This window comes from Somniosus microcephalus, chromosome 17 (genome assembly GCF_052327205.1).
Source record: "Somniosus microcephalus isolate GS21.2 chromosome 17, FLI_Smic_1.0, whole genome shotgun sequence".
In the NCBI taxonomy this organism is placed as follows: domain Eukaryota; kingdom Metazoa; phylum Chordata; class Chondrichthyes; order Squaliformes; family Somniosidae; genus Somniosus; species Somniosus microcephalus.
Window position 1 is genome coordinate 53,082,485 of NC_141003.1, and position 21,258 is coordinate 53,103,742.

The 21,258-nt window shown below is 46.1% G+C and overlaps 1 protein-coding gene across 1 annotated transcript; it reads left to right on the top strand.

Annotated features, from left to right (window-relative positions):
- The first annotated feature begins 14,086 nt into the window (after positions 1-14,086).
- Positions 14,087-19,363, top strand: LOC147105719 (uncharacterized). Its single transcript, XM_086010347.1, has 2 exons — positions 14,087-14,265; positions 15,604-19,363. The coding sequence occupies exons 1-2, from the start codon at positions 14,182-14,184 to the stop codon at positions 16,828-16,830; spliced, it is 1,311 nt and encodes a 436-aa protein (XP_085866473.1). The 5' UTR covers positions 14,087-14,181; the 3' UTR covers positions 16,831-19,363.
- Positions 19,364-21,258: the final 1,895 nt, after the last annotated feature.

Genomic DNA, 21,258 nt, shown 5'->3' on the forward strand with positions numbered 1-21,258 from the left:
GGAAGAAAATCGCCAGGCACTCTGAGTGGTTGGCTGTAAACCAGCTCTGCTGAAGAAGAATGCAGGTCATCCTTAGGCACCGTGCGAAGACCTAGCAGCACCCAAGGGAGCCTGTCCACCCAACTAGGCCCACGGATACTAGCATGCAGTGCTGCTTTAAGGGACCTGTGGAATCTTTCACACAGACCATTCGCCTGTGGATGGTAGGCGGTGCTACGATGAAGCTTGGTGCCCAAACCTTGAGCTACAGCGTTCCAAAGCTCAGAGGTAAATTGAGGCCCCCGGTCAGAGGAAATGTCAGCCGGTATCCCGAACTGAGCTACCCACGACGAGATGAAGGCTCTGGAGACGTCTACCGCTGTGGTGGCAACCAAAGGAATTGCCTCTGGCCACCTGGTGGTGCGGTCTACCACGGTGAGGAGGTGAGTATACCCGCGAGAGGAAGTGGAGGACCAACCAGGTCCACGTGCACATGGTCGAATCAACGCTCCAGAACCGGAAAAGTGGCGACTGGGGCCTTAACATGGCGTTGTATCTTGGACTTCTGGCAACTCACGCAGGTATTGGTCCAGTCACGGACATCGAGATGCATGCCCTTCCAGATGAATTTCTTTGCCATGAGTCGTTGTGACGCTCTCATGCCAGGGTGTGACAACCCGTGGATAGTGTCGAAAATTCTCCTGCGCCATTTGACTGGAACGATTAGACGTGGGACGCCCATCGAGATGTCACACAGGAGTGTGGTCCCTGCGGCCTGGAAACTGACATCAGCCACTTGTAAGCTGGAAGGTGCGGTCCGGTATGCCTGCACTTCAGGGTGTGCCTTCTGTTCTTTTGCCAAACCAACATAGTCGACTCCCAGGTGTACTGCGTGGTGCTGGGCGCGGGAGAGACAATCCACCACCAGGTTGTCTTTGCCCGAGACATGTTGTATGTCGGTTGTAAATTCAGATATGTACGTAAGATGACGTTGTTGCCGTGCCGACCATGGTTCTGCTGTCTTGGCCATCGCAAAAGTAAGTGGCTTGTGGTCTACAAAAGCCGTGAATGGGCGTCCTTCCAGTAGGAAGCGAAAATGGCAGATGGCCAGAAACAATGCCAACAACTCCCTATCAAAAGCACTATACTTGCGTTCGTTCTTCCGCAATTGGCGGCTGAAGAAAGCCAATGGTTGCCATGTGCCGTTGACCCACTGCTCCTGTACTGCCCCGATGGCATAATCAGATGCGTCGGTGGTAAGGGCAATGGTTGCACCCGGAAGGGGATGTGCCAACATGGTCGCAGCAGCCAAAGCGTTCTTAGTGTCGAGGAAAGCCTGGTCCATCTGGGGCATCCAATCGATTGGGTCTTTGCCCGATTTACCTCTGAGGGCCTCGTACAAAGGTTGCATCAACAATGCCACCTTGGGGACGAACCGATGATAAAAATTGACCATTCCCAGAAATTCCTGGAGGGCCCTGACAGTCTGAGGAAGAGGGAACGAGGTGACTGCTTCCACCTTCGTGGCCAGCGGGACGGCGCCTTCTGAGGTGATTCTGTGTCCCAGGAAATCAATGCTGTGCAACCCAAACTGGCACTTGGCCGGGTTGATAATAAGGCCATGTTGGCTGAGATGAGAAAAAAGGATACGCAAGTGCGTAATGTGTTCTTTCGTGCTGTTACTGGCAATAAGGATGTCGTCTAGGTAGACGAAGATGAACGGCATATCGCGCAACACGGAATCCATGAGACGTTGGAAGGCTTGTGCTGCATTCTTCAGCCCAAACAGCATATGAAGGAACTCAAAGAGCCCGAAAGGTGTGATGACGGCAGTTTTGGGGACGTCCTGAGGATGCACGGGCACTTGATGATAGCCTCAGACGAGGTCTACTTTGGAAAAGATGGAATTCCCTGCCAGATGGGCCGAAAAATCCTGAATGTGAGGAATTGGGTACCAATCCAGTGTGGTAGCCTCATTCAGGCGTCTGTAGTCACCACATGGTCGCCATCCGCCACCCAGCTTAGGATCAATGTGTAATGGCGAGGGCCAAGGACTATTCGAACGTCAAATAATACCCAGGCGTTCCATTGTATGGAACTCCGCCTTGGCGGCCGCGAGTTTACCGGGTTCCAGCCTTCGAGCTCTCGCATAAACGGGGGATCCTGTCATGGTAATGTGGTGCGCCACACCGTGCCTCACGACTGAAGAAGAAAATGTGGGCCTGGTGAGCTCAGGGGACTCACTGATAAGATGAGAGAACTCATTTGGAGATGGGACTGCACAGGCAACTGACCAAGACATCGCGGTGCTTCGGTGGCAGTGTCGGACGTCGACGAGAAACCCGTTTGCGCAGAAGAAATCTGCCCCCAGGGTGGCCTGTGAGACTTTCGCCGTGATGAACTCCCAAACAAAACGTTGGCCGCCAAAACTCAACTGGACCCTACGCTTTCCGAACGTGCGAATGGCCGCACCATTGGCTGCCTCGAGGGGGGGGACCTTGACCACCGGATTGAAGATCTAGCTTCTACACTGGTAGGATACTGCACTGGGAGCCAGTATCACAGAGAAAACGTCGCCCTGACAGGCAGTCTGTAATGTATAGGAGTTTCCCTGCGGACCCGACGGCCATCACAACTCCAGCGCGTCCCTTAGGCCTTATTGATCTTCTCAGAAACCGCTGGTTTGAGGTAGGTTTTTTTTTTGGTGAGAAACTGCAGGGCGGACGGCAATTTCTGGCCTTCGCGCCGAAACGAGCGTGGTATGCACACCAGCCTGCAGGAGGAGGAGTCGGATTCGCTCTTGTGGGGGATGGGCGCCTTGTGGCTGCACAAGATTGTTGTGAGACGGTGAATATTTTATCCGCTTCCGCGGCGAGTTCAGCACAATCCGTGATCGCGGAATTGGCCAAGGCCGTCTGTACTGGCTCTGGTAGTTGACAGAGAAACAGCTCGCGGAACAGAAAACATTGCGATTCCGAGCCCAAAAGCGTGAGCATTTGGCTCATGAGCTCTGAGGGTTTTGAGTCCCCGAGGCCGGGCATGGAGATAAGTCTGCGAGCGCGCTCCGACTTGGACAGACCGAAAATCTGCAGTAAATGTGCTTTTAAAGCTTCGTACTTGCCATCGTTCGGTGGACTCTCGAGGAGGCTGACGACCCGCAAGGCCGTGGCGCTGTCGAGGGCGGAGACCATGTAATAATAACGGGTCGAATCCGCTGCTACTCCCCGGATTGCAAATTGGGCTACCGCCTGGAAAAACCACACGGCTGGTTGTTGCTCCCAAAATTGCGGCAGTTTAAGGGTGACGGCGTTCATGTCCATGATGTAACTTCAACGAAAATTGTTAGAAGAAATCGGGGTCACCAATGTAGGAACTGGGGTTCCTAGCCAAAGAATTGAGATCGACTCAGAAAATCAAAAGCAATAAAATTTAATGAACAAACGAAGCTGTACAGGAAACTGTAGGATACAATACAAATAGGTCTGGTCTGCTTGAAAGCCTCTCTGGAAAACTGCTAGAAGGTTCCGAGCTTAACTGCTAGCAGGTTCCTAGCTCAACTGCTAGCAGGTTCCAAGCTCAACTGCTAGAAGGTTCCAAGCTTTACTGCTAGAAGGTTCCGAGCTCTGATGTCATGACGTCATCACGTTCTTCCCGCTGTTGAGAGATCACGTGACGGACGGCATGACATCATCACGCGGAGTACAGGAAAGAAGCCCTAGTACAGTTAACAGATACATTAAAGGTGCAGCCCCCAGCTGTACTACATTGCTGTAAAAGGAATTATATACAATTGTCCGTAATCCTCTGGTGGTTCCGCCACACTATGCTATAATTACATTTTTACATTTTCTTCCCTTTTTCTTTCTTTAGTGTTGTGGCTCATGCTGAAGTTGTGACGCGTTTGCAGGCAGCCTCCGATAACTCAACCAAGTGACCATTCTTCACATGTGAGCCAAGACAGTGAAGGGCCAATCTTCCTGAAGTCCATGGACCTGCTCATGGAACGACACCTAGACAATGCACTGAAATAGTATTGTGCCTGATGTCACTTCCTGTGCCCTGATTTCCTGCCATGGCGAATTATCATATTGTGGATGTTCCATGGCTGGGGGCTCCAATTGGGTGCAGTCATGAGGGCACAGAAAATGGAAGCACTGCTGTAGGCCTTAAAAGCTGCTTAAAGGGGCTGGTGCATTCTGGGGCTTTGAGAGAGCCTGTGGAGGAAATACTGCAGCCTGGGCCTAGTTGAATATTTTGGAAGCTTAAAACCTACAGCCAAATATCCGAAAGTGTTTCTGAGAAGTAATTTCCACCAGCAGATCATTTTTAAAGTGACAGTGACCAGGAGAAAGTGTTTCTGGCAGTAGCAGAATAAACAACATGCATACATACCATCAGTGTGTCAGTAAGGAGGAATGGTCGCACGCTTTGAATCATGAAGCTACTGAGCAGCTGTTGCAGGGAAGTCTTTTATCTCCACCATGGTAGGAAGGTCATGAAGGCTGTGGCAGGCAGAACATGGCATGATGTGGCTGTGGCCATCAGCAGCAGCAGTGCCATGCCAGGGGTGTGGATGCTGTGCCAGAAAAAGATTAATGACCCCTCCAGGAGAGGGAAGCTAAGCGTGAACCTTTACACTGTTGTAAATGTTATGTGCTTAATTAAAGGCTAATTTCTTCTAGTGGTTATGGTCTTGGACTAGCAACGTAGAGATCACGAGTCCAAATCCTACCATACCAAGTTGTGAAATTGAATTCATTAAATCTGGTCATTTGTGGCTGGCACCAGAAAAAATGATAATAAAAGTGCGGGATTATTGTAAAAAAAACAACTGGTTTATTAATGTCCTCCAGGGAAGAGAAAAATCCTGCTGCCCTTCTCCAGTCTGGCCTACACATGACTCCAGTTTCACACTATGTGGTTGACTCTTAGTGCCCTCAGAGCAACTAGGAATGGGCAACAAATGCTACCTTGCTGGTGTCGCCCACATCTCAAGAATAAATTGAAGAAAATACGCATGCTAGAGTCCGATGCCCACTTATTAATCACTCCCTGATCACAAGCTACAGACACACAAGTACCTGCAAGGATCTAATGTATGAAAGAACATTAAAGCAGCATCAACTTCACCATCACTGCACCTCCTTCATAATGCATATGGAAGTGACACAGCTAATGTTGTTGGGAGTATTGACACTAATCTATTGGAATCACAAAAATGCAAGTCGACAATTCTACTGTCAGTATAAGGGAGCCAGTTTTGGCAATGCTATTGTGGAGAGCTGGTTAGTGGCTGTCACTCTCCTGTGTTCAAAATGACAAGAGTACCAATTTTTTAAAGTACCTAGAATGAACTGAGCACAATCCCAGTGGATAACAGTGTAAACAATGCTAATCTTGAACTGCTCCTTGATGTGAGCCTACCATCCATGATCATTCTGGGCACCAGTATCAAAGGAATAGTTTACACACAAAATGATTCTGGTGCGACACCAGTAATTTAAATATAGATGAGTTTTCTCTCATTGTCATGTTCAGGTACATTGCTCAGGCTTTCAGAAGACATGCCTCTTATATCTTCAGGACCACACATGATTACTACTCACGGCTATAAAGTTCTTTAGACATGCCTTGCAAAAACTGGACGAATGTGTCCAGAAACTGCAGTGAGAGAACACCCATTTGTAGGCACTGTTCCATTTAGCGTTTCTGTTTTTCGGATAGCTCCAACACGGCAAGAGAGCCCCAGGTGGGCAGAGGAAATGCTTCAAGGACACCCTCAAAGCCTCCTTGAAAAAGTGCAACATCCCCACCGACACCTGGGAATCCCTGGCCCAAGACCGCACAAAGTGGAGGAGAAGCATCCGGGAAGGCGCCGAACACCTCGAGTCTCTTCGCCGGGAACAAGCGGAAGCCAAGTGCAAACAGCAGAAGGAGCGCACGTCAACCCAAGCACCCCGCCAACCCGCCCCTTCAACCACCGACTGCCCCACCTGTGACAGAGACTGTAGGTCCCGCATTGGACTCATCAGTCACCTGAGAAGTCATTTTTAGTGTGGAAGCAAGTCATCCTCGGTTCCGAGGGACTGCCTAAGAAGAAAAAGAAATGGGAGGGTAATATTCGTGCCCTGCTCCCTCCATTCCCCCCTCCATTTATATTACTAAAACGTATCCTCTTATTCTAAATCACAAAACTGGTTCGGGGTAAATAAGCCACTTTTAGCAATGCAAACATGGAAAGTTGGTGGACGGACTGCTGTGGTTGTTCTGCGAACTAAACTATAAAAACACCAAATGAAAAATCACTCTTTTATAAAAATTAAAAACAGTATTATTTGCCTGAGACTTGCTGTAAGTGCATTCAGTGAGAGTATTTATCCAGCATTTGGCTCATTTTTACCTTCATGTTCTCAACTCCTCCCACCTGGGTAATACATTTGTAACTGTCTCCATTCTGTCAGTTTCATCTGTTAATAGAGTTGTGTGTGAGGTAGTGACAGACAGCATGGAGACTGCACTACAATTGTATATGGTAATTGACTGAAAATTCCTCACATGCTTGATTTACTATAGCTGATCAAAGTGAACAGATGGTTGCTATGCTGGCAAAAGGTTATAAAGAAAGATTGTAATATAGAAACAAAATACTCCAATAAATACAGTGCTGATGCATCATAGTGACTCCAGTTAGTTATCTGTCTGTAAACCTTTGCCAGTAAAGATCAAATTTGGACTGTCCCTTGTCTTCTTTTTGTGTACCTGAAATTCTTGGGGCTTCAATCTGCTCCCGGAAGCGTGGTGGACGGGATATCCAGCTGCCAATCTGCTGCAGCCCAGATCCCCGTCCTAAATTCTGGGGTCGAGGTCATTTGAATAGAGGGGGGCGAGCACCTGCACCATTTCTGATGTTCCTGGGGCATGTGCCCCGCGGTGTGTGGGGGGTGAGAGGAAGGAATTTTGCAGAAGCAACATGATGCTCCATCTGGGGACAAGCCATTCTAACTAAAGACGTTGAGAATTTTTGTTAAATTATCACCAATTTCGGCTGCTGCCATGACATGAACATTTAATTATTATGCACTAGTAAATCCACCCAACATGAGTAAAACTTGGAAAAAACACCTGAAAAATAAACCACTTATGTTAAGGCTGTCACAGCTTGATTGTTCATTTGAGGCGTACGTTGGAATAGTCGAGTCTAGAGGTAACAAAGGCATGGATTAGGGGTTCAGCAGCAGATGAGCTGAGGCAGGGGCGGAGATGGGCGATGTTACGGAGTTGGAAGTAGGTGGACTTGGTGATGGCGCAGATATGTGGTCGGAAGCTCATTTCGGGGTCAAGTACGACACCAAGGTTGCAAACAGTCTGGTTCCGCCTCAGACAGTTGCCAGGAAGAGGGATGGAGTCATTGGCTAGGGAATGGAATTTGTGGTGGGGAATGAAAACAATGGCTTTGGTCTTGCCAATATTTAGTTGGAGGAAATTTCTGTTCACGGACAAGCAGGATGTAGGAAGCAACGAATCCAATGATGCTTTTACTCTCCATAATGGAACACTTCACAACTGCACAAAGCTCTAATATCAGCACTGAAAACTGATGAATCCTGTGCCACAAGGGTAAGAGACTCAGATTGAATAGTCACTGGAAGTTTGTCTCAAAATCCTCTTGAGCAGCTTTTATATTGACATAATTTAAAGCTTCTTTTATATTATGTCTCCAGCTTCCGACACGCAGTTGGTTGCAAACTAGGGTGACCACACGTCCCTGTTTTCCAGGGACAGTCCCTGGATGAGGGACTGCGTCCCCGGGCAAACAATGTCCCCGGAAGAGTTCCCGGTTCACAAAACTTGTCCCTGAAGTGTACCCCTGGGCAGTGAGGGCACCCCTGGGCCGTGAAGGTACCCCTGGGCAGTGAGGGTACCCCTGGGCAGTGAGGGTACCCCTGGGCAGTGAGGGCACCCCTGGGCAGTGAGGGTACCCCTGGGCAGTGAGGGTACCCCTGGGCAGTGAGCGTATCCCTGGGCAGTGAGGGTACCCCTGGGCAGTGAGGGTACCCCTGGGCAGTAAGCGTATCCCTGGGCAGTGAGGGTACCCCTGGGCAGTGAGTGTACCCCTGGGCAGTGAGGGTACCCCTAGGCAGTGAGGGTACCCCTAGGCAGTGAGTGTACCCCTGGGCAGTGAGGGTACCCCTGGGCAGTGAGGGTACCCCTGGGCAGTGAGGGTACCCCTGGGCAGTGAGGGCACCTCTGGGCAGTGAGGGTACCCACCCTCAGCTGTCAGTTTGTGGCTCTAAGGCTAAATTAAACAACAACTTGTACAATGGTCAGAGTAACTCACTGCGCACGCGTGACAGGGCGCTCTTTCTGCACAAGTGCTGATTACGGTTTCTGAGTTTCTGGCCGAGCTCGTGCTGCTGGATTGTTGGCAGCTGAAGTGCCTGGGAGCACGGCAACCGGAGCACGGCAACCGCAGCGGGGGAGGGAGAGGCCGTGGGGGGAGGGCCCAGTCATAGTCACCAGGGGAAGTGGGGTGGGCTAATCTTAGACACTGTGGGGGCTGGAGTCTGGTGTGACCTCAGTCACCAGGTTTGTGGGGGTGGCTGGGATCAGCTGTGACCTCAGTCACTGAGGGGGTGGGGGTGGCAGGTTTGACCTCAGTCACTGGGGGTGGGGGGAGGGCGGTCAGGTGTCTGAATGTGCTTCAATAGTGTGACATCACATCTGTGCTAATTATATGCACATTTCTTTTGCATTTGCAGTGTATATGTGCAACTGTTAAAATGTAGGCTGCTAAAAAATTTTGTCTCACTACACCGCACAACCTACATTTCCCGTCCTGGCTACTTTGCTGTGTGTCCCTGGATTTGGTTTAGAAAATATGGTCACCCTATTATAAACTGAAAGTAAATTTGCTGGGGTTTGCTAAAGTCAGTAGCCAAGAAGACCCGGTTAAAATAAAACCATGCCTTCCTGGCTGCTGGCCGTAGAAAATCCCAGCAAATTTACCTTCAGGCTGCAGTTGGCTGTGTGACACCTGTGAGTCAAGAGCCAGCCCCACTCGCATGAGTATTAGCACAATCTAAAAACTGCTCTTGTTTGAATTCCAGGAGACTGACATCTGTGAACAGGCTCTCACTGTTTACACTTCGAAATGCAGCTCCTTTATCCCATTGGCAGACTGTAAGGCCTAGTTTTTCATGGACCTGTGAGTCTGCTGCCAGGATGACGGAGCCGGAGTTAGCAGTATAACTACTGTACTGGGAGCCGGCTCACAGACATCAGCCGTTGAGAATGTGAACCGCAATAGTTGCCAATATAAAAGCAGCTTTAATTAAAGTCCAGCACTCTTCTACTGAAGTGACTTGGTCACAATTCTGCCACTTTAATATATGCTAAGCATTAAAAATCAAACACTGGTTTAACTGACAGTGGCTTACAACAGGATTTCCAAAAGTACACATAGGACATAACAGTTAAAATATTTACAGTGTATGAAAAATTGCTGCTACTTCTCAAAGTTACACTTTAATTGCTGAAAAGACATCCCAAAGAAGCTTGGCAGGTAGAATTCACGGTACTGAGACTCATCACTGGCAACAGTGTAAATGGCTCCACAGAGATTTCCCAGCACTAAAACATTACAGCCCATTAACTCACTTCAAAGTAAACAACAGGTACCTAAGAACTATTTGTGTTCAATCAGGAAAGTAAGTACGATTATCTTGTCTGCTCCTAGTGCTCTTTTTGTCTACTGCCTGTAGTCGGCTACTGATTACCAGTGATAAGGCACATGGGCATCAGAGCTCCACAATCTTGTCTGGCATTAGTGATGTTAAAACAGAAACAAACTGTCACAGTCTCAGCAAAACATTCAAGTAATCAGCCACTTTGACTCCAGCAGATTTGATTCTTTAAATGGTAAACATGGTAAAAACAATTAAATTTGGTGGCTATCAATATCCTCCTGTATAAAAAAGATTCTGCCAAATATTTACCTTGTAAACTGAATACAGTAAATAGGAACCAATATCTCACATTGCAGCATAAAGTAATTATACATTACAGTAAGATACTAAAAAAAACACTTTTGTGATCCCAGCAAAATTAGGCTGTGTGTCCACGGCACCTGGGTTTTGTGAGAGAAACCTTTCCCTCCATTTACCTAGGCTCTTTGAATGTAGCAGATAGTCACAAGTAGTCAGGCCTGCAAGCTGAGTAATTGCCAGTGGCATTTAAAGGAGGGCAGTGTGCTCTGAAAAGGGAGACAATTTTTTGTTGGCTAACCACTATTGGCCGTCTGCTAATATGGCTGCAAAGAGCAATGTTGGCAAAGCTGCCGCTGTCAATGACCATGCCTTGGAGGTTCTTCTACAGGAGGTTCAGCAAAGGAGGGTGGTTAACTCTAGGGAGACGGTCAGCCTCCTGCCAAGGTGAGATGTGAAAGCTGCCTGGAGGGAGGGAGTGCAGCAGGTGAAAGGTTTTCAGGCTTTACATGCTTACATGCTTTCTCTTTCTCCTGGGAAGGTGGGATGGACTTCATTGCCTGAGCGGAGCGTGGGGAGGCAACAGAGCCTGCCTGATTTTCACTCCATTAATAATGAATGGGAAGAAAATCAGGCAGGCTCCATTACTAATGAACAGTCCACCCTATCTGCCTATGCTCTGTCCAGGTAATGCTTAATGCCCGGATGGTAAAGACAAAAATCTACCCCAATATGTTTCTCCCCGTCCACCTCAGGGATGCAACATGATGAGGACATGTTTCCCTTTTCACAGTACTCTTGGAGGCATTCAAAAATGGAGAACAAAATAACAGTGAAAAAAAAGAAAGACGTGCATTTATATAGCGCCTTTCACAACCTCAAGACATCCCAAAGTGCTTTATAGTCAATGAAGTACTTTTAAAGTGTAGCCACTCTTGTAATGTGGGAAATGTGGCAGCCAATTTGTGTAGAGCAAGCTCCCACAAACAGCAATGTGATAATGACCAGATCATTTTTTTAGTGATGTTGATTGAGGGATAAACATTGGCCAGGACTGATCCAAAGTGGCACTGGAGGCACTACTATTGGCCACAGTGTCCCTGGGCTAGAGAACAGAAAAAAAATCAGACAAAGTCTCTGCTCTGCATTACTGTCACATGATCGCTACTAGAAAATATACATGTGACAATGTTGGGTGGATTGGGCTTGGCTGTGATTCCTTCCACAGTTAAATAGCCCCCCAATGCTCTGTTATGGCTCATATATGAAGAATGGGCACTTGGGTGAAGTACTGGAGAGCTGCTTGTGGTGATGAGTCACATTTCTCAGTAAGACTTTAACTATTCTAAGTTATGGAGTGTCTCAACATAAAAATAAGATAATGGTGTTTCACAACCCCCATATCATATCCTTCATTGTCAGTTCAGTTATTAAAAAAACTTGCATCATTCTGAAGATAAGGGTAAAATGAGGACAAAACTGGTAGAGTAATTCTAGCAAAAAAAATCCAAACATTTATCTTATACATTTTGGATTCTATTTATAGGTTATAATGAAAGATGCCTTATTGCCTTAATTAAACAGATCTGGGTCCTGGATTAGTCAGGGAACTATCTAGATATTCTTCATAATCTCTAGTGACATCAAGAATTAAGTGGGGTTGGAAATGGAACATGTATCCCATCATTCACTACCATACCTTAGTGCTCCACCATGCTGTGTCACTTCAGCAAGAAATACTTAAATACATTTTTGAAATTGTTGCACAGACCTAATTGGCATCATGAATGTCAATGCATCACTAATCCCATTGTGGTTTCCTTGTTTGCTGTAACCTTTTGATGTGCAAAGCAATTTATCATAAAAAATATCCTTTTAAGTGTCACCAATGCAATACTTCCTCTGGTGGGAGAGTCCAGAACAAGGGGGCATAGCCTTCAAATTAGAGCTGGGCCATTCAGGGGTGATGCCAGGAAGCACTTCTTCACACAAAGGGCAGTGGAAATCTGGAACTCTCCCCCCCAATTAGCTGTTGAGGCTAGATCAATTGAAAATTTCAATATTAAGATTGATAAATTTTTGTTAGGCAAGGGTATTAAGGGTTACAGAACCAAGACGGGTGGATGGAATTAAGATCCAGATCAGCCATGATCTAATTGAATGGCGGAACAGGCTTGATGGGCTGAATGGCCTACTCTTGTTACTTTGAAAAAGGGGCCCCAATTTTAGTTCCGGGTGGGTGAGTGGTGGGTGTGAGTTATAAGCTCACCCACTACAGTAGGCTATTTTAACGCCTAAGCCCCATTAACATGCTGCCGGTCCATGCCATTCCGGGCAGGAAGCAGCTGCCGGCCCATGCCCACTTTCATGCAGGTAGGTGTGTAAAAGAGGGTTCCGGGGGTGGGGCCAGATGACATCATCGGGCAATCTGCATACATCAATGAGGACCCTGCTGACTTTGGGTGAGTGGCTTAGCCACCCGTCCAGAAGCCCGAGTCAAAATCGTGGATGACGAGATCTGGGCAGCTCCAGGGAAGGTAAGTAACCCAGGGTCACCTGATTTCCGATGGGCACGTGTGGTAAACCACTGTTTGTATTCCACTGTGTACATGCCTGTACATGCCTCGGCTGACTCATCCCACGAATCCAGGTATAAAGGTGACTGCTCCACAGCCCCTTTGTATTCTGGACCGGTCGACCACTCGAGGCACACCTTCATTCTCTTGTTAATAAAAGCCTGTTAATTACTCGCTTAATCTCAGTCTTTTGAGTTATTGATAGCGCATCAGCACGTAGGCTTAAAATCGCCCCCCATGTACTGTTGTCCATCAGCTCCCCCAGTGGATTAGTAAGTAAATGCAACAATGCTACTGCACAATACAAACTGGAAATCTTCAAATTCAATCTCTGTTCTGTGGTTACTTAGTTAATGTCAGCTATGGCAACTCAACAACTGCCCCATACATCTCCAGGATAGAAATCAGCCAGAATTCCTGCTCCTGATCACTATCCAGTGACCCTTGCTGGAAATTGTGCATGTTTCCATTGGTTGCTGGGAGAATACTCAGAAATGAGTTAACTCTATAGCAGAGTCAGCTATCCAATTCCTGAGCCAGGAAGGTCCGCAGCACTCTAGGGAATAGTGGATAATTGGCCAGCCAGCCTGGATTGTTAAAAAGAGCTATCACGGGAGACTGGGACTCTTGCTACTTGCCTCCTGATAAAGCTGCAAGCCAATGACCCAGGTGGTCCTGGTTTGACAAGCAGTGGGCAGTGGTTTGTGAAGGGTCCATAAATGTTGGATCTTCCCTGCACCTGAGCTCTTGACTTTAACACGTGTCACTAAAATGAGAGAATGTGGACTCTGTGTCAGACAAACAGAAACTCAAATTTTGCAGATTTCTCAGTATTTTGATGAGTTCCCTTGTGTGTCAGACAACTGTCTTGATAAAAAAAAAAGTCAAGATTGGTCTTGGCTGTATTACACTCTCTGTTGAATAGACAACTGCCACCTTGATGCCTGTAGAACTAGAATGAGTTACTGGCTTCAGAAAGGAAGGAAAATGGGGACAAAACTGGAGGGGAGCAAAATTGGAATACATAAAAAGAAATGAGATACCATTGATGCCTTATTGGAGCATAGGTCTATAGGTGTTATTATTTGGTGTCTGAGGTCTGGCTCCAATGTGGAGCAGAGGAAGTCTAAGTCACAGCACCAGTTCTAAAATGTAAACAGGATGCAATTTAAAAAAATGTCAGTTTTTACCACTTGGGGCATGTTACCTCATGTAAAGACAAAAGTATCTGGTTTAATTTTCCTTGGTGTGGTGGACTATAGATGGCTAGGATAAAAACAGAAAATGCTGGCAATACTCAGCAGGTGAAATTAATGATGGCCTTTCATCAGAACTGTTTTCAGCATTTGTTTTTATTTCAGATTTCCAGCATCTGTAGTATTTAGCATTTGTTATATGCATTTGCTGGACTGGTTGTTTTTGTAGAGTTGGGCTGGGAACTTGGGTTGGTTGTTTGTGTAGAGTTGGGCTGGGAACTTGGGCTGGTTGTTTTTGCAGAGTTGGACTGGGAACTTGGGCTGGTTGTTTGTGTAGAGTTGGCTGTGGCGAGACCGTTCTGCCAAGCCTGTAGGTGGCAGCACGGCCCGGAGTCCGCTCCCGGCGGCTGGCTGGGTGTCTCTCTTGTCGGGCCGGTGACGGTTGCGATGGCGGCCGCGGAGGAGAAGCCAGAGTCGAGCCGGCAGCTGAAGCGCGAAGGGAGCGCAGCCCCGTACAAACAGCGGCTGGAGGTGAGTGCGGGCCGGCCGGTTTGTTTAGATACCGGAGGTCGGTCGGACGGAAGCCGGCCTTTGGTTCAGAGGCCGGGCTCGCTGAAATACCTGTACCCGGAGCCGGGCACCCAGGAGCGGCCTGCACCCTCGGCCTTCGCTGCCTGATAACCCCGCCGCTCCCGGGCTGACTCCTGGCAGAGCCGCCCAGCAGCTCACCTGTGCCCGGGGAGATTTATTGTCAACCAACAGCCTGTTATTGTTGTGGACAGCAGCTGGTGTGCGCAGGACGCATCCCTGGTTTTCAGCCTGTTTCATAGAATTTACAGCACAGAAACAGGCCATTCGGCCCAACTGGTCTATACCAGTGTTTATGCTCCACACTAGCCTCCTCCCACCCTACTTCACCTAACCTACATTACAACACTGACTTCACTTCAAAAGTACTTCATTGGCTGTAAAGAACTGTGGGACGTCGGGTGGTCGTGAAAGGTGCTATATAAATGCAAGTCTTTTTTCTTAACCCTATCAACATATCCTATTCCTTTCTCCCGCATGTACTTATGTAGCTTCCCTTTAAATGCATCTCTGCTATTCGCCTCAACTACTCCTTGTAGCGCATTCTAACCACTCTGAGTAAAGATGTTTCTCCTGAATTCCCTATTGGATTTACTGGTGACTGTCTTATATTTATGGCCCCTAGTTTTGGTCTCGCCTACAAGTGGAAACGTCATCTTTATGTCTACCCTATTGTACCCCTTCATAATTTTAAAGACCTTTATCTAGAGAAAAGAACCTCAGCCTGTTCAGTCTATCCTGATAGTTATAATCTCTCAGTTCTGGTATCGTCCTTGTAAATTTTTTTTGCACCTTCTCCAGTGCCGCTATATTTTTTTTATATCATGGTGACCAGAACTGTGCACAGTACTCTAAAGTGTGGTCTAACCAAGGTTCTATGTAAGTTGAAACATTACTTCTCTGCTTTTCAGTTCTAGTCCTGAACCCCAGTGCTTTGTTTGCATTTTTTATGGCTTGCATTGTTTATTCATTTTCAAACCAAACCTGGTCCATGCATAGTTCTGCAATGAACTTTTGACCATCCGTTTTTCCTTTGTATCAAAAAAACACAACTCAATTGTTGCCCTAATGCTGTTGCTTAATGAGAGGAGAGACATATACCCTGCAAAAAGGTCTGTCTGTGCCTGAGGTGCTGTGTACCCAGCTGTTAAAAATATGTATGGAAATGTGTTGGTTCAAATCAATTTATTCCTTTCCTGTCCTAGTAAAAGTTATTCCCCCCCCCCCTTTACCTGGCTGATTTTAACATGTGTTTTGTAAACTATTTGTGATATCTTTTAGATGCTGATTGGAGACTCCACTGACAATTTGATTAAACGCATAATGAGACTCATTCTACAAGACACCTATGAGGCCCAGTCAGAACTCCATACTATCATGCTGAATTTGTTTGATAAAATTGGTATTAACGGAGCCGAGGACTGTCGCCCAGAAGCGCATGTCTTTTTGCAGCGCTTTGCTGAAATTGCGTGGTCCGAACTGGTGGATGAGTGCTTTGCAGAAGGTAGCATGAAGTTGATTCACTCTCATTCTACCTTTTTTCAGGCTTTAGGTTTCTTGCGTCGCATATCTTGTTACATGCCTTGCGTTAGACGAATGTGGGATAAGCGATACAGAATCGTTACCAACATTGGCATCATGCTTGTTTTTGACGGTGAAATTACTCACTTGCGCCATTTCATCTGGCAGGAGTGCTTGAAGATTCTTTACAATTGTCTTGTCTTGTGCACTGAGGATGACATAAAGTATCTGTGCCAGTTGCAGATCTTTAACTGCCTGGAAGTAGCGTGGAAAATGTCTGACCAAAGATTGAACCTTGGGCTACTTGTAAAAGCATGGCTGGTCCTGGCAGAGCATTATCACATTCCAATTTGTAAGCAAACCTGGGATAGATCTTCCTTCCCCCAAATAATTTGGTACTTGTCACAGGAAAATGAATATGAGATGGCAGGCATACAAGTTGCTAAAAAAGCCATGATGGCTGTGGACAATCCGGAAGAATACAAGAAAAACCCTTACGTGCATTATAAACCTAAAGCTAGGTACATATCCACAATTTCTGACACAGAAACCAAACCACCAGAAACGTTTCCCACTATATGCTCTTCACCTGCTTGTGATCAACTAGAAGACTCCGAGTGTCACTTTCGCTCTTGTGAACGCTGTCGGCTTACATATTACTGCAGCAAAGCCTGCCAGAAGTACCACTGGAAAAGTGGTCACAAGGAGGAATGTGTTCCCCTCATTCCAAAGGAGGAAATCCTCAAATACTACACAGACGATGTGATAAATGACTTTCAACTGTACTGTATAAGCCTGTCGAATAACAAGATGCTGGAAAGTATTATGGGCCAAACCATTCCCAGGCGTAAGAGAGGAGACGGTGTACGCTGTTTAGGGGTCCTTATTAAAAATGAGCAGGGTCAGTGGGTTACCATTGATGAGCAAATACCAGAAGCTAAGAAATATGCATTTCCTCTTACCAGAAGAAATCGACCCAAAGACTAATTTTTGCTTCCCTCCCACTGATTTCTCGCTTATGTATAAATGATGTTCATAGTGCAGCCAAATGTTTTTGTGTACTTGGGTTCAACCTCTTTTTGGGGAAAAAAAATCATTATTTATTTTGAATATATAGTGGGCTACAGTGGCATATTTAAGACTTCTTCTTCACTTGTGGCCTGAAATAGATAATCCACTATTCTCCACTCTCACTTCGCTACAGCGGTCCTATTTCGGGACAGTAAAGATATAACTGACCACTGTATGACAAGTACAGTTGGCTATAGTTATGGGCCCAGAAATTCGGGTCGGGGGCTTCCCGTGGGTGCAAGCCCCCGACCTGTACTTACCTTGTGCGCCGGCCGTTGAGCTGTGGGGCCCCGTGGAATTCCGATCCTGGGCCTGCTCCAGCTGCCGGCGTGCAGTGCTTGCGTATCCCAGGGGCGCAGTTAGTCCGATGCGTCCCCTGGGATCACGTGGGCCATGGAGAGTCAATCGGTGCAGGGAAATGCCCATTCATAAGTCTGACAGGAAGTGCTGTCAAACTTAGAAAAACTACGGGCCCCAAAACATCACTAAATCTTCAAATAAATTTTTTTTTAAATCACATTTTTTAAATAAACTATAAATTACATGAAATAACTATTTTAAACAATTTAAGTTTTTGAAAAAATTAATTTTATTTTCTAATGGGGCTAAAAATAAACTTACCTTTCTTTAAAGTATTTAAAAATAATAAACCTGTGGAAAAAATGTTTCAATTTTAATGAATTCACCAATTACCTTGTCATGTCTGACTTCTGGAGACTTACCTTCCCAGGAAAACCTGTTTTTAAAAAAAAAAAACAAAGTTCGATGCGCATGCGCTGCCTCTCCCACGCACGCGTTCGACCGCTGAACCCCTGCTTTCAGGGGAACGGAAGTGCCGGTTTCATGCGCAGTGCATGCAGGAAACCGGCACTTCCATTGGGCTTGCGGATGAGTACCCCATGCGTACTCACCCGTGGAGACCCGAATTTCTGGGCCATTATCTCGGTGTTTCCTCTAAGCGGCCACGCCGTAATGGGAAAGGTCTCGCGCAGGCTGCTCACCGGCTTCTCCATTGTAAATACCGCGCATGCGCAGAAATTTAAAGGGACCGCGCACTGAAAGAAACGGACCGCACAGAACAAAGCGCAGCATATAGGAAACATCGGTTATGTTACACCATTAAGGTGCCAATTGTTCCCCTGCTCAGTCATGTTTAGCAAATTCTTTTTCAGAGTCTATAAATGTCATTGCAATCTGGATTTACCCAAATTATTTTTAAAAAGACAGTACTCATGTAGATGAGTCATGAAGAATGGAAAACTGATTTATATTTTCTTCTGAATTGTCCTGTTATTTCTTACAACAACAAATTGCATTTAAGTAGCACCTTTAACGTAAGAAAACGTCCCAAGGCGCTTCACAGTAGTGTAATCAGACAAAAATATCACTGAGCCAAAGAATTGCAGCCATTTTATATGTAGTAAAAGAAACTGAATAAAGCAATAATGTGACAGAAAATCAGCTCCTGACTGGTGAATGGAATTCTTACTTTGTTACTGATTTTAAGACATTGATCACTTTTGCTTCCGAATTAATCCAATTTTAACTACTGCTGAAATTGGTAGGGAAATATTCAAAATGGATACATAGAATTGTAGTGTATTTTCTTTTTAAGAAGAAATGTTTTTTCATTTGATCAATTCAATTTCAATTTTATTTGTCACATAACCAAATACAACAAGTGAAATCCAGTCAGTGAAATGCTTTTTTCTTAACGAGCCGAGCGCACCAAGCAGCAAAGGACACTTAGCTGCCTGGTACGCACGGAGCCCGCAAGGACGGCAGCCATCTTCATCGGCGCCATCACAATAGGGTCCGCTCTCGCCTCGCTCCGCCTTTCCCGCACCCCTGCCCGACAATCTTCAGCCGCCGTGGTACCGACGTCCCGGGGCCTGCTTCTCCCTGGCTCTCCTTCCACCCGGTCTGACCTCCGAGCCTCCCGCGGTGTCCGACCTTCCAGGGCCTGCTTTTCCCGCCCTCAGTCCGCTGGCCGCCTCCCCTTCTACCGGTTCGACCTTCGAGCCTCACGCTGAGGAGCTGCTGGCCGCCGTGCTACAGCGGGTCGTTGTGGCCTCCATCGCTGCTTCTGCTGCCTCCTCGCCGAACTCCTCAGCGCCGATCCACAGCGTCTGTAGCGGGAGTGGGCCGACTGACTCAGGGAGAGCGCTTACCCTGCGACCGCCACGGACGCCATCTTGACTTATTGATGCTCTCTGATTCATTTATTGTGTGCCAGCAAAATGACACATATTTAATCTGAGCAGTTTGTTTAATTTGATTGTGTTACTTGTACTCAATTTTTAAATGAGAAAATGGATCCAGTAGGTGTCCCTGTTTTATTTATGATCTATAATGTCTGCTGATCTAAAAACATTACTGTAAATTATATTAATCACTTTGAAAGGAGAACTTGCATCTTACTGTATAATAAATTTAAAATGTCAGACTAGCCAGCTTTATTTTTATTTGAAACCTAACTCTAGTGTGGCATTGTGTTAAATACCTTTGGGGGCAGGGGGAATAACTATGCTCTTTTAGTATATTCAGTTCACACTCTTGTATCGTATACTTTCTTAAAGCATTCCACAGGTGCCAACTCCAGGTAGTGAATGTAGGGACAAAAGGTGCAATGTAATTTTATTCTATACTAAATTTGGGAAATACATTTTAACCCCACGTGATTAAAATTTTATATTCAATTTGTTGGGCTCTTACTCCAAATGAGAAACTCCAGGCATAAACCATGGCTTTATAAAAAGATCATTTATTGCATACTAGGAAGATACAGACTTGGAATGAAACAATATCTGCACTCCAAACACTATTGGGAGTTAAGGAAGTTCAAGGTATTTAGAATTGCTTTAAAGAAAAAGCTCGCTCAAATGCAAAGCCTTATTAAAGAAAAAGGCCTGTACTATACTAATCCCATATAAAAGGGCCGTAATTTGCGGCCCCTATGGGTGTGTACAAGGTGTGTACACACCTGTAAGGGCAGTGCAAGTTTAGGCGAAGTGCATGCGCGAAAACCCAGAACTTTTGATCTGTCAAGAATTTTCTTGACCGATCCAATGCATCCGCAGGAGGAGAGTTCTGCCCAGTGAATGCCCGTGAAATTCTTATGCCTGGTAAAAGCAGGCGGTAAAGCCTGCCTTTACCAGCGTAGGAGTTTAAAAAACATAAAAATAAATTTTTATCAATCATTTATACATTAAAACAATAAGGTAAGTTTATTTTTAGCCCCTTTAAAACATTTAAATTTATTTTTCAAAAAATTAAATGTTTGAAATATTTAATTAAATGGCATTTTAATTAATTTAAAAAAATTTTTTAATTTGATGTGTAGATGTATTTTTGGGGGTATTCTCATTCATGTTTATGGAGTTCCTGTACATACAGAATCCCCATAAGTGTGAATGGGGGTTCCCTTCTTTCATTCGTTGGGCTGGCCCACGTTATCCCAGGGACGCTTACAAACTACCCGCGCCCCTGAGATACGTGGGCCTCTACCCGCGGGTACCCGGAATGGCCTAGGACCACATTTTATTTGCGAATCGGAGGCATTTCCCCGCAGGAAGCCTCCGACCGCAAATTCAGGCCCATAGTTTTACGTATACTTAGGGTTGGTTGAGATCTGTTGAAGCCTTGTATATGTCTCAATGCTTGCAGACAGTGAAGCAGCGCATGTGCTGAGGTTCAGGACAGCTGTGGAGGAGGTAGGCTGGAAGAAGCAACAGACGGAGAGAGAGCTTCCTCCACATGGCCATTTTTACAGTCCCCTTGACTGGGACCACACCTGTGGGGCGGTTTTGTATTTGTTTTTGTACAGCAAAACTCTAAAAAGAGTACAAGAAGCTCTGGTAGGGAACTTGTGCTGGAGGAGCCTTCATCAGTGGCGGAGAGGAAAGAAAATGTGACACATGGCTCATATGCTGATCACCTGCATCAGAGCAAAACTGTTGCACAGGGTGTATTATATGCTGCAGTGTTTAAATAAAATAGATCCAGTGGAGCCCTTGGCACTGTGGAAAGAGTGAAGAGGACAGAATGCCACTGTACACATTTTGATCAGCTAATGTGGGCTTTTGGTAGAGAATTCTTCATGTAATCCCTGCGACCACTGTAGTACGTATACTGTCTGGTGTTTTGTATTCTCGGACTGTCCAGTGAAGACTCTTTGGCTATGAATAAAGACATCTGCGCTCATTTCAATGGCCAGAAAGTATGCCTGTTTTTCTAGATTTTAGGAGTGTTATAGTGGACAATTTAGAACATAGTATTTCTTTCCCCACTCCCCAAAAAAGGAACCACTAATAAATAGGATGTAGCTAGGGCTACAGACCTTTT

Coding starts and splice junctions, on each gene's coding strand:
- LOC147105719 (XM_086010347.1), top strand. CDS start 14,182: ATGGCGGCCGCGGAGGAGAAGCCAGAGTCGAGCCGGCAGCTGAAGCGC. Junction 14,266..15,603: donor CGTACAAACAGCGGCTGGAG/GTGAGTGCGGGC, acceptor GATATCTTTTAG/ATGCTGATTGGAGACTCCAC.